The sequence below is a fragment of the Lemur catta genome, chromosome X (assembly GCF_020740605.2).
Source record: "Lemur catta isolate mLemCat1 chromosome X, mLemCat1.pri, whole genome shotgun sequence".
In the NCBI taxonomy this organism is placed as follows: Eukaryota; Metazoa; Chordata; class Mammalia; order Primates; family Lemuridae; genus Lemur; species Lemur catta.
The window spans coordinates 53196113-53211054 of NC_059155.1; the positions used below are offsets into that span (position 1 = coordinate 53196113).

Sequence of the window (14942 nt, forward strand, 5' to 3'; positions counted from 1 at the left end):
TGTCCCAAGTTGGGCCAGGGGGAGCCTCATTAAACTAGTCCCTTGACATCTTGACATAGCCTTATTCAATTTTGAGCACCTAGTATCTGGTGAAAAATATGTTCCAGGTTTATCTTGTTTTTCTGTCTCAGTCCAGAAACAGTCTTTTTCTCCAAGGAGCTTTTCTTCCTTTTACTGGAGAAAGGTATTTGAAAACAAAAATATGGGTGCTATGTGTGATTATTTGTACTGAGATACCATTGCTGCTAGGACCTCTTAGTGGAAAAAACTATGAAATATTTTTTCCTTGGGATATTGGAAAAACTTTTCCTGGTGCAGTTGCATTGCTTCTCTACCCCTCTTCCATTCTCTACCAGTCATATTATTAATAATGTACAACTATGTGAACACACCGTGTAGCTTCATGCCTTCCTTTTGTCACTATAACTCCTTCTAACTGGAATTCCCTTACTCCATGTCCTGCCTGAAAAACATATAACTCTCAGTTTAAACATCATCTCCTCTGTGAAGTTTCATAACACACCCTCATTAGAATTGAATATTCTATCCTTTTATCTTCCTACTGTACCCCAAACAGATTCTATTACAGCATCTAGGAAACTTTATTGTATTCATTCATTTACATGTCCACATTCTCCAGTAAGTGAAGGCAGGAATGAAATATTATCATTTTAGTTAGACCAACAATTGGTGCAGGAAATAAAAGTAGAAAGAAAAACTGAATGAGTAAATAAACTACCCAGTTGTTTTTTCTCTACTTGCCTGCTGGTGCTTGATCTCACCCAATTAATAAAAATACACACATGCACATACACACAATCTTTGACCTTGGAGAAGGTCCTACTGAAACTTTCCAGGACAAACCCAGCCCCCAAAAGTTTTCTCAAAATACTGGGCTACAGCGATGGTCAAGTGATCATTAAAGGGTCCAGCCACAACCTGGATGCCTAGAGGAAGTCCTTCAGCATTCAGACCCAGTGGGCACTGGGTCACAGGCAAACCCAGGACATTGAAGATACCTGAAGGAAATAAATAAGAATAATGTGATAAGTCAAGGCCAATTTCTGAAAACTTCTTTCCACCCTCATTTGATTAATAATGAATATAATAGCTTCAAACATATAATTATAGTTTACTACCTGCTAAGGATTCATCTAGGGACTTCATGTGTATTAAACACTTGAATCATCACAGCAAACCCATTATATAGGAGCTATTAATTATCCCTAATTTACCAATGAAATAACTAAAGAATAGAAAAGTTAGATAACACGTCCAAGGTTACTTGGATAATAAAAGTTTGAATCAGAATATGAATGCAGAAAATGTGAATAAGAGCCTTAATGCTTTCCCACTATGCTATTCTTAACTTGTCCCATGTAGCATTTTCAGAAAAATCACAGTAAATGTAAGGTGGGATAAAATGTTCTCAAATACATTGATTTTCTTTTTACTTGTGAACTTTTTGTAAAATCAATTTGCACTAATCAAGAGTTGTAATTTTTAATTACTTACCTAATTTTTGCTGTTAAAAAGCTTTCTTACAGCATAATTTACATAAAATAAGATTCTCCCTGTTAGAACTATACAATTCAATGTCTGTTAATAAATTTACAGAATTGTGCAACCATCACCGCAATCTAAGTTTAGAACATTTCAACACTTCCTAAAAAAAACTCCATAACAAATAACAGTTATTTTCCATTTCCAGATATTCCAACCCCCTAGAAACTAATAATCTACTTTTTATCTCTATGGATTTCATATTCTGGTGATTTCCAATATGTTGAATTAGATAACACATAGTGTTTTGTATAATATATAGTGTCTGACTTCTACTTAGCATAATGCTTTCAAGGTTTATCCAAGTAGTTCTTTTTTATTGCTGATGATTATTCCATTGAATAAATGTGCCAAATTTTGATTATCCATTCAACAATTGATGGACAATTGATTTAACACTTTTTGTCTATTACAAATTACATTGTGATAAACATCAGCACTATTATATATATATTTATAATTCTTTGTATGAACATATATTTCCATTCCTCAAGTGTGTATACATGGGTAAAATTGTTGGATCATATAATAAATTTCAATTTAACATTATAAAAAAATGTCAAACTGTCTAGGAAAGACCTTGCACCAATTTTGCGATAGTCTCATGGCCTCAGAACATAGGCAGCAGCTCAGCCCAACTAGAGAACCCAAGAACAATGTTAGACTGTCCAGGGTTGCTACCAGCCAGTCCATCCAAAATCCCAGGTTGGAATAAACAGAGGAAGACTATCACTGCCAAAGAGCACCTGCAAAGGCTGGAAGATGTGGCTATTTCCTCAAATTCATAGACATCAACACAAGTACACAGCATTTGCAAAAAATTTGGAAAATATAACACCACTAAATAAACTAACAAAGCTCCAATTATGGACCTTGAAGAAATGGAGTTCTATGAAATAATTTACACTAATCCTCTTAAACTAGTTAAGGGAAGTTTAAGGAAATATGGATAAAATATTAAATAAAAATTGGAAAACAATTAATGAACCAAATGGGAAGTTTTAAAAAGGAACACTAAATAAAACCAAAGAGAAATCCTAGGATAAAGACTATAACTGCATATTGCTTTCCACAGAGGTTGTAAAAGTTTGCAGTCCCACCCGCAGTGTATGAGTACTCTTATCTCTCAGCATCCATGCCAGCATTTATTGTTTTGGTACTTTTTAATAAAGGTCATTCTCACTGGAGATAAGTGATTCCTCATTGTGGTTTTGATTTGCATTTCCCGGATGATTAGAGATGTTGAGCATTTTTTCATATGTTTGTTAGTCATTAGTCTATCTTCTTTTGAAAAGTTTCCTTCATGTCCTTTGCCCACTGTTTGATAGGGTTGTTTTATTTTTTCTTGCTGATTTTCCTGAACTCTATATAGATTCTAGTTATCAGCCCTTTATTGGATGTGTAACATGTGAATGTTTTCTCCCATTCTGTAGGTTGTCTGTATGCTCTCATAATAGTTTACCTGGCTGTAAAAAAGCTTTTTAAATTAATCAGGTCCCATTTGAAAGCAATATGGAGGCACCTCAAAGAGATACAAGTAGAACTACCATTAAGGCCGGGCGCGGTGGCTCACGCCTGTAATCCTAGCTCTGGGAGGCCGAGGCGGGTGGATCGCTCGAGGTCAGGAGTTCGAGACCAGCCTGAGCAAGAGTGAGACCCCATCTCTACCAAAAATAGAAAGAAATTATCTGGCCAACTAAAAATATATATACAAAAAAATTAGCCGGGCATGGTGGCTCATGCCTGTAGTCCCAGCTACTCGGGAGGCTGAGGCAGTAGGATCGCTTAAGCCCAGGAGTCTGAGGTTGCTGTGAGCTAGGCTGATGCCACGGCACTCACTCTAGCCCGGGCAACAAAGTGAGACTCTGTCTCAAAAAAAAAAAAAAAAAAAAAAAAAAAAAAGAACTACCATTTGATCCAGGAATCCCATTACTGGGAATCTACCAAAAAAACAAAAGACATTCTATAAAAAAGACATTTGCACTCGAATATTTATAGAAGCACAATTCACAATTGCAAAGATGTAGAAACAACTCAAGTGCACATTAATACACGATTGTATCAATACAATGTGATATATGTATACCATGGAGTTCTACTCAGCCACAAAAGAACAATGGTGATTTAGCACCTCTTGTATTATCCTGGATAGAGGTGGAACCTATTCTACTAAGTGAAGTATCCTAAGAATGGAAAAACAAGCACCACATATATTCACCATCCAATTGGTATTAATTGATCAACACTTAAGGGCATATATGGTAATAACATTCATCGTGTGTCGGGCAAATGGGAAGGGGTGGAGGGGATGGGAATATACACATGCAATGGGTGCGGTGTGCACCATCTGGGGTATGGACATGCTTGAAGCTCTGACTCAGGTGGGGCAAGAGAAATGCATGTAACCTAAACATCTGCATCCCCAGAATATGCTAAAGTAAAAAAAAATTAATAAAAATAAAAATATATAACTGAACTAAAGAAATCAACAGAAGATTTCAACAATGGTCTTGATCAAAGGAAAGAATCAGTGAGCTTGAAGACAAGACATTTGAAATTATACAGTCAGAAGAGAAAAGAATAGAAAATAATGAAAATAATGAAAAAAAGCATATAAGGATTATGGAACATCATCAAGATAGTTAATGTTTGCATAAAAGTATTTACAGCAGATGAGAGAGAAAACATCCCAGAAAGCATATTTTAGAAAATAGTATGACAGTGGTCCCCACTCTTCACCACTTCTTTTCAACAGTACTGAAAGTGCTGGCCAAAGCAATTAGGCAAGAAAAAGAAATAAAAGGTACCTTAATAAAATAGGAAGAAATAAAATTAAAATTTTCTTTATTAGCTGATAACATAATCTTATACATAGGAAACCCCATAGATGCCATAGATATCACCGAAAAACAGTTAGAACTGATAAACCAATTCAGTACAGTTGCAGGATATAAAAATCACTGTGTAAAAAATCAGTAGCTTTCCTATAGTCTATGATATAACTTCAAAAAAGGAAATTGAAAAACAGGCTCATTTACAATAACTACAAAAAATGAAATGCTTAGGAGTAAATTTAACCAAGTAAGTGTAAGACAAGTATGCTGAAAACTATCAAACACTGATAAAAGAAATTCAGGTAAACACAAATAAATTTTTAAAATCCCATGTTCATGAATTATAAGAATAAATATTGTTAAAATATCTATATCACCCAAATCAATCAACACATTCAATGCAATTCCTATAAAAATTCCAATATCATTTTTTACAAAAATGAAAGAAAAATCCTAAAATTTATGCAAAACCATAAAAGACTCCAAATGGCCAAAATGATCTTGAGTAAAAACAGCAAAGCTGGAAGCATCATTCTCCTTGATTCCAAAATATATTATGAAGTAATAGTAATCAAAATAACAAGGTACTGGAATAAAAACAGAATCATAGATGAATGAACATAATACAGAGGCCAGAAATAAACCCATACATTTAAGGTCAAGTGATTTTTGACAAAGATGCCAAGAACACACAATGGGAAATGAACAGTCTCTTCAATAAACGGTGTTGGAACAAGTGTATATCCAGATATAGAAGAATGAAACTTGATACTTAATTCACATTGTGTACAAAAAATCAATCCCAAATAGATTAAAGACTTAAATATAGCATCTTAAACTATAAAGCTATTAGAAATTATAGGAAAATGCTCTATAACATTTATATGGGCAATGATTTTTTGGATTTGACCCTGAAAGAACAGGCAACAAAAACCAAAACAGACAAATGGGATTATATCAAAGTAAAAAGATTCTGTGCAGCAAGAGAAACAATTAACAAAATAAAGATACAACCCACAGAATTTTCAAACTGTATATATGATAAGGGTTTATTATTTAGCATATATAAGAAACTCAAACAACTCATTAGCAAGAAGAAAAATAGCCTGATTTTTTTAAATGGGCAAAAACCCTAAACAGACAGTTTCAAAATAAGACATATTAATGGCTAAGAGGTTTCTGCAAAAATGTTCAGTGTCACTAATCACTAGAGAAATCCAAATTAAAAGCACAATTACGGATCACTTCACATCTGTTAGAATGGCTGTTACTGAAAAGCAAAAATATAAGTGTTGGTGAGGATGTGGAGAAAATGGAACCCTGTAGTATGTTGGTTGCAAAAAAAAATTAATAGAGCCATTTTGGAAAATGGTATAAAAGTTCCTCAAAAAAATAAGAAAAGCACTTCTCTATGATTCTACAATCCCCCTACTGGGTATATACCCAAGGAATTGAAATCTCTATGCCAAACAGATGGCTTCACTTCCATGATCATTATAGCATTATTTACAAAATCCAAGATGTAGACACCACCTAAGCATACATTGATGGATGAATGAATTAAAGAAATGCAGTATATACACCATGAAATACTATTTAGCCTTACCAAAAACAGTTCTTTCACTTGAAACAACATGGATGAACCTAAGGGATATTATGTTAAGTGAAATAATCCAGGCATAAAAAGACAAATACAACAGGATCTCACTCATATTTGGAAACCAAAAACACTAAACTTATGGAAATTGAGAGTAGAATTATGGTTACTGAGGCTACAAGAAGAGGGCATGAGAAGGAGGGGACTGGGGTATTGTTAATCAAAGAGAACAACTACAGAGCATTCAACATGATAAAGAGAACAGTATCTCATATATCAATACTAACATTGAACATAAACTCATGATGCAACATTTAAAACATGTATACTGGCTGAATGGATAAAAACACGCACCACAAGTATATTCTGTATCCAAGAAACCCAGTTAACTCACAAGAATTCTCATAATCTCAAGGTAAAGGGGTGAAAAATAATATTCCATGCAAATGGAAACCAAAAGCAAGTAGGAGTAGCTATTCTCTTAAAGAAAAAAATAGCCATTAAATAAAAATTGGTACAAAAAGACAAAGATGGTCATTATATAATGATAAAACGAGAAATTCAACAACAATATATTACAACCATAAATATATATGCACCCAACACAGAAGCTCCCACATTTATAAATTAAATACTCCTAGATCTAAGCAAAGAAATAAATAACAACATCATAATTGCTGTAACCTTAACACTCCATTGACAAAACTGGATAGATCATTGAGGCAAAGATCAAAAAAGAAACACTGGACATAAACAGGACTCTAGATCAAAAGGACCTAATGAACACCTACAGAACATTCTACCCCAAAACTGCAGACAATATATTATTTTCATCAGCACATGGGACAATTTCGAAAGTGATCATGTGTTACTCCACATAAGTTTCAAGACTATTAGAAAAATCAAGATCATTTCATGCATCTTCTCATATCACAGTAGAATAAAACTATAAATCAACTTCAAGAGGAACTGTAAAATCTATGCAAAGTCATGGAAACTAACTTCCTGCTGAACAATCCTAGGGTCAATGATGAAATAAAGATGGAAATAAAAAGATTTTTTAAACCGAATGATGACTGTGGCAAAAGAATCTATAATCTATGGAATGTATTAAAACCAGTGTTAACAGGGAAGTTCATAGCCTTAAATCCTTCATCAAAAAGACAGAAAGAGATCACACATTAACAATTTAATGTCACAATTCATGGAACCAGAAAAAGAACAAACCAACCTGAAGCTAGCAGAAGAAAAGAAATTACAAGATCAGAGCAGAACTGAAATAATTGAAACAAATAAACAAAAATCAGTACAAAAGATCAGTGAAACAAAAAGTTGGTTCTGTGAAGAGATAAACGAAATTGATAGACCACTAGCCAGATTAACCATAAATAGAAGAGAAATGATTCAGGTAAGCTCAATTAGAAATAAAAAAGGAGAAATTAAAACTAATACCAGAGAAATATAAAATATTATCAGTCACTACTATGAAAACATCTATGTGCATTCAAAATAGAAGATCTAGAGGAAATGCATAAATTTATGGAAACACACAAACTCTCGAGATTGAATCAAGAATAAATGGAAATCCTGAGCACACCAATAATAAGTAACAAGATTGAAATTGTAATAAACAGTCTCCCCCTGCCAAAAAAGTAAAAACAGATGAAACAGATTCACAAGAAAATTATACCTGACCTGCAAAGAAGAATTGGCATTCATTTTACTGAAACTTTTGCATAACATCAAGGAGTAAATCCTCCTGAACTCCTTGTACGAGGCCACTACCACCCTGAAAACAAAGCCAAGATAGGACACAACAAAAAATAGAAACTACAGACAAATATCCCTTATGAGCATAGATGAAAAAATCCTCAACACAAGACTAGCAACCTGAATTCAAAGGCACATCAAAAAAATTATCCACCATGATCAAGTGGGATTCATTCCATTGATACAAGGTTGGTTCAATATTGTAAATTAATAAATGTGATTCTCCACATAAATAGAATTTTTAAAAAATCACATGATCATCTCAATAGATGCATAAAAAACACTGGCTATAATCCAGCACCGCTTCATGATAAAAACCCTCAACAAATTGGGCATAGAAGAAACATACCCCGAAATTATAAAAGCTATATATGGCAAACACATCCTCAACACCACACTGAAAGGGGAAAAGCTAAAACCATTCCCCCTATGACCTGGAACAAGAAAAGTGTGCCGACTGTCACCACATCTATTCAAAACAGTATTGGAAGTCCTAGCTAGTGCAATGAGGAAAGAAAAACAAATAAAGGTCATCCAAATCAGGACATAGGAGGTCAAACTATCCTTGTTTGCCACTGATATGATCTTATACCTAGAAAACCCTAAAAACTCCAATGAAGGATTATTAGAATTGATAAATGCAGTAGTTTCAGATTATAAAATTATTGCACAGAAATAAATAGCATTTCTATATACTAATAACAGTTAAACTGAGAGTCAAATCAAGAACTCAATATTATTTACAATAACTATGAAATAAATAAAATACCTAGAAATGTACTTAACCAAAGAGGTAAAGAATCTCCATAAGAAGACTCACAAAACACTGATGAAAGAAATCATAGATAACACAAGCAAATAGAAAAACATCCCATGCTCGTAGAGTAGAAGTATCAATATTGTTAAAATGTCCATACTACCCAAAGTGATTTAAAGATTTTACACAATTCCCACAAAAATTCCAATGTTATTTCTCTCAGATCTAGAAAAATAATCCTAAACTTCATATGGAACAAAACAGTACCCAAATAGCCAAAAAATCCTAAGCAAAATGAAAAAAAAATTGTAACCATCTGCTTGCCCAACTTCAATAATACTACAATGCTATAGTAACATAAACAGCATGGTACTGGAATAAAGGTAGACACTTATACCAATGGAACAGAATAGAGAATCCAGAAATAAAACCATCTACTTACAACCAGCTGATTTTTTATAAAGCAGACAAAAATATACACTGGGGAAAGACTGCCATTCAATAAATGGGGTTGGGGAAACTGGATATAGCACCATGCAGAAAAATGAATCGAAATTGAGTCTTTCACCAGATACAAAAATTAAATCAAGTTGGATTAAATACTTTAATGACATAACCAAATCCATAAAAATTCTAGAAATAACCATAGAAAAAATCTTCTAGATGTTGGCATAGACAAAGAACTTATGAGTAAATTAGCATTCAAATTATAGGTATCCCTGAAGGAGAAGAAGAAAGAGGTAAAAGCATGGAAAGCCTATTTGAGACAATTATTAAGGAAAACTTCCCTGATATTGACAGATATTCAGAAATACAGACACAAGATAGTCATTGAACACTGGGAAGATTCATAGCAAATAGGACATCTCCAAGACACATAGTCATCAACCTGACCAATGTCAAAATGAGGAGAAAATTCGGCAAGCAACTAGATGAAAGCAACAAATAGCATGAAAAGGAAAACCATCAGGCTAATGGTAGACTACTCAGTGTAAAGCTTACAAAACAAAGGTACTAGGGCCCCATCTTCAATCTTCTTAAACAGAACAACTGCCAGGCTACAATTTGTATTCTGCAAAAGTAGGTTTCACAATTTCTCTTGATAGAGAAATTAAGACTTTGCCAGACAAGCAAACACTGAGGGAATTTTCCATGACCAAACCTGCCCTGCAAGAAATACTCTCAACTGCATTATACACTAATCAGCACAACATATATCCACCAGTGCAGAATCACCTCCAAAACCCTAAAACTTACAGCTCTTATAAACCAATAGGAAAAGAGGGTAAACAAAGCAAAAAGGTACTACCCACCATGAAAAACAGATCAACATCCCACATATAAATTCTATGACTCAAAGTTAACGGTCTGAATGAAAGACATAGGCTGGCGGAATATATGAAAAAACACAAGCTAAGCATCTGTTATCTCCAGGAGACACATCTAAACCACAATGACACACACAGGATCAATGTGAAAGGGTAGAAAAAATATTCCATGCAAATAGAAATCAAAGGAGAGTAGGGATAATCATTCGCATATCAGATTAAATTGACTTTAAAGCAACAAAGGTAAGGAAAGACAAAATGGATCATTTTATAATAGTAAAGGAAACACTTCAACAAGAAGACATAACAATATTAAATATGTATGGGACTAATATAGAAGCTCCTAGATAAATAAAACAGATTTTACCAGAGCTAAGCAGAGAAATAAAGAGTACCATTGTAATTTCTGGGCACCTCAATACTCCACTGTCACAGCTGGACAAATTGTCAAAGCAGAAAATAAATAAGGAAACAATGGACTTAAACTGGACTCTAAATTAAATAGACCTAACAGACATTTACAGAACATTCTACCCAAAAAGTACTTAATACACATTGTTCTCAGCATCACATGGGACATTATCCAAGACTGACCATATCTTAAGCTATACAATAGGTCTCAACAAATTCAAAAAAATTGAAATCATACTATCTATATTCTCAGACCATAGAGAATAAAACTAGAAATCAATCAAAGAGAAACACTCAAACCAATACAACATCATGAAAATTAAATAACCTGCTAATAAATGGCTATTGGATCAAGAATAAAATTAAGATGAAAACCACAAGATTCTATGCGCTGAATGACAAAGGTAACACAAGCTATCAAAACCTATAGGGCTCAGGAAAAGTATTCCTAAGGGGAAAATTTATAGCCTTAAATGCCTACATCAAAAAGATAGAAAGATCAGAAATTAACAACCTAATGTCACAGCTCAAGTAACTAGAAAATGAAGAGCAAAGAAAACCCAAAACCAGCAGCAAAAAATATATAATGAGGTCAGAGTAGAGCTCAATGAAATAGAAAACAAAATGATAATACAAAGGATCAACAAAACAATAAATTCATTCTTTGAAAAGATTTAACAAATAGATATAACTTCTGCTAGATTATCCAGGAATAGAAGAGAAAGGACCAAAATAAGCTCAATCAGATATGAAATATGAGATATTGCAACTGATACCACAGGAATATAAAACATCACCCATAGATAATATGAAAATCTCTATGCACCTAAACTAGGAAATGTAGAAGAAATGGACAAATTTCTGGAAGCACACAATCTCTCAAGACTCATACAGGGATAAATCGAACTCCTGAACAGACCAATAGTGAGCAGTGAGATCAAAACAGTAACAAAAAATTTTACAGCAAAAAGTAGCCCCAGACCAGTTGGATTCATATCCAAAAACTACCAGATCTATAAAAGAGGTGGTACCCATATAACCCAAATTATTTCATAATATTAGACAGAAGGAATCCTCCTCAACTCAATGTATGAAAATAATGTCACCTTGCTACCAAAGTGAGGAATGGACACAATATACACAACAACAAATAAAATAAAACAGACCAGTACCCCTTATAAATATAGATGCAAATATCTTCAATAAACTATTAGCAAAGCGACTTCAACAGCACATGAAAAAGTAATCCACCATGACCAAGTAGGCTTAATCCCAGTGATGCAAGGATGGTTCAACAAATGTAAATCAATAAATGTGATTCACCACATAAACAGAAGGGAAAACAAAGATCACATAATCATATTAGTAGATTCAGAAAAAATATTCAACAAAATCCAGCACCTTTTCATAATTAAAAAAAAAAAAACTTAAAATACCTTAAACAGATTCAAGTAGACCTACCATTCAATCCAGCAATCCCATTATTGGGCATCTACCCAGAAGAACAAAAGTCATTCTATAAAAAAGACACCTGCACCCGAATGTTTATAGCAGCACAATTCACAATTGCAAAGATGTAGAAACAACCCAATTGCCCATCAATACATGAATGGATTAGCAAAATGTGGTATATATATACCATGGAATATTACTCAGCTATAAGAAATGGTCATATGGCATCTCTTTGGTTCTCCTGGAGAGAGTTGGAACCCATTCTATTAAGTGAAGTATCCCAAAAATGGAAAAATAAGCACCACATGTACTCACCAGCAAACTGGTTTCCCTGATCATCACCTAAGTGCACATTTGGGAATAACACCAATTGGGTATCGGACAGAGGTGGGGGCCGGGGGGAAGGGATGGGTGTATATGTACTTGATGAGTGCAATACGCACTGTCTGGGGAATGCCATGCTTGAAGTTCTGACTGGGGGGGATGGGGGAGGGGATGGGTGCATACCTACGTGATGAGTGCAATGAGCACTGTCTAGGGAATGGACACGCTTGAAGCTCAGACTCGGGGGGATGGGTGGGTATAGGCAATATATATAACCTGAACTTTTGTACCCCCATAATGAGCTGAAATAAAAAAAACAAAAACTAGGCATAGAAGGAATACATCTCAGAATTATAAAAGCCACAGATGACAAATCCACAGCCAACATCATGCTGAATGGGGAGATGTAGAAAACAATCCCACTAAGAACTGGAACAATACAAGGGTGCCCATGGTCACCACTTCTATTCAACATATTGGTGGAAGTCCTTACCAGAGCAATCAGACAAGAGCAAGAAATAAGGCAGATCCAAATTGGGAAAGGGGAGGTCAAACTATGGCATTTTGCTGATTATATGATCTTGTATCTAGAAAAATCTCAAAGACCCCACCAAGAGACCCCTGGAATTGATAAACAAATTTATCAGTGTCTCAGGTTACAAAATTGATGTACGTAAATCAGTAGCATTTCTATATACGAATAACAGTCAAGCTGAGAATCAAATCAAAGGCTCAGTACCATTCACAATAGCTACAAATAAAATAAAATACCTATGAATATGCTTAACTAAGGGTGTGAAAGATCTCTACAAGGAAAACTGCCAAACTCTGAGGACAGAAGTTTTAAAGGACACCTACAAATGGAAAAACATATGCTAATGGACAAGTAGAATCTACATTGTTAAAATGTCCATACTATCCAAAGTAAATTACAGATTCAATGCAATCCCCAATAAAATACTAATGTCATACTTCACAGATTGAGAAAAAATAATTCTGTGCTTTGTGTGGAACCACAAATGAGCCTAAATAGCCAAATCAATATAAGCAAAAAGAACAAATGAGGACAAGCAGCAAGATGGAGGAACAAAGATACCACAAGCCAAAACATCTCCATAAGAAAGAGAAGTTTTAGATGAAAAAGAAGAAACAAACAGACAAACATAGATCAGAAGAGGGTCTGAAGGAAGGTTACCTGAACCTACAGGAGACTCCTGGGGAAGAGGTTGCAGAGGATAACTGTAAGGGGAAAGGCATCAGCACGAATTAAGCCCCGGGAGGTTGGGAGACCAGCGAGGAGGGTAAGTGGCTTGGTTAGGATCCCCCTCTCTTGGACTGTTGGTGGTCTCCTAAGCTGCTGGAGAGACCTTCTGCCAATGTAATCCCAGAGACTGCTGCTGCCAGTGAGTAGAGAGCTTCTTGTTTGCAGGGCACCAGGCCCCCAGCTCCATCCAGGGAGACTCCACCCCACAGACCTGAGCCAGATGGGAGGTGCCATACTGTTTATTTGCCCACCAGTGCCTTTGTCCTCCCCGGGGGGGCACAAAACCTCATGTTCTGTCTTGCTCATCCCCACAAAGACATTTTGCAACTCCAGCCAAGACTGCAGGAGCCACAAGGGTCCAGTGGGAGCTGGGTGATCTGTGTGACTCCAGAGCCCCATCATTTTGGGAGGACTGCCTCTTGAGAGAAGGTTGGAGATGACCAGAGGGCAGACATAACTTCACCTAGACTTCTTCTCCCCTTCCCCTCCCCCACCAGAAGCTGTTGAGATAGAGAACTGAGCCACCACACAGAGGCTTCCACAGGAAATGGGGCTCAGACCTTTCCTTTTGGGATCCTGCAGCAGACTGAGAGCTGCTCAGACTATGAGCTCCCTGATTGCTGGCCCTTCCTGGTGCTGCTTTCCTGGTGACTCCAGCATAGCAGGACATACCCCAAGATGGAGGGACACTTAACCAGCTTGGGCACCCCCGTCAGACACTTGGGACTGGCATCCTTGTCCCTAGCATGGTCAGGGATTGATCTCTGGGATCCAGATGACAGGCCTGCAGTCCAGATCCTGTACACCCAGGTCTCAATTGCATCACCCAGGGGCACAGAGGAGGTATTCGTGAATTAGTCTTGTGAGGTATGGGTGCCTCCAGGAGAAGATTGGGGTGAGAGTGCAGTGTGGGTCCAAGTAGCAGTGTGCTTAAATGATTCCCCTTCTCCCAGGTCTGGCTGGGATCCTGGGCAGGGAAAATCCCAGTCCACATCACAGCCATGGGGAGCTCAGCTGGCTCAAGGTCTTGCCTGCTGGCAGGGGCCAGGAGACATGGTGGAATACGGGAGGGTGGAAAGGTGCAAGTCCTGCTGCAGTCTGCCTGAGTGAGTGTTTCATACAGCCCCATCTTCACACAGAGACTTTCTGGCCGAGTGGGAACACATCAGCCCCTCCCTGGCAGCTTTGCCCAGAGCCAGGGAACAGACTTTTGACCCTGGCTAAAAGCATTTGTGGAGCTTGAGGGCAAGCTTACCCAACCCGGCCACACCCAGCCTCACTCCCCCTTGCGCTCCTGCTGAGGTGGAGAATCAGGAAATACCTTGAAGTTCCAGGGCTCCACCTACTACCTGGGGCATTAGAGTACTTCTGAGGAACTAGAGCTGAACACAGGAACCAAAAACAACATTGCAGCTTGTTCCTTCAAGAAAGCCCGGCCTACTGGCAGGAAGGTCAATTTGCACACCCTTTTACTGCATTTACTGACTCATTATACAGAATGTGGTTGATTCTCACACACAAGCACCACCTACTGGCTCAGAGATTAAAGTGGGCATGTCTTTATTTAAACAAAAGAAATTCCAAAGGTAAGAAGCAGCAGCTGCTCCAGGTGAGAAGGAATCAGCAAAACAACTCCAGAATT

General features: G+C 36.5%; 1 protein-coding gene across 3 annotated transcripts in view; it reads right to left on the bottom strand.

Annotated features, from left to right (window-relative positions):
* Positions 1 to 586: 586 nt before the first annotated feature.
* The window catches only part of FAAH2 (fatty acid amide hydrolase 2), a 104288-nt gene continuing 89932 nt past the window's right edge, over positions 587 to 14942 (bottom strand). For all 3 annotated transcript variants that reach the window (XM_045538095.1, XM_045538094.1, XM_045538096.1), the window contains one exon: positions 587 to 1019. In XM_045538095.1, the coding sequence (XP_045394051.1) occupies positions 841 to 1019 (179 nt within the window). In that variant the 3' untranslated portion in view covers positions 587 to 840. The remainder of the gene's footprint in view (positions 1020 to 14942) is intronic.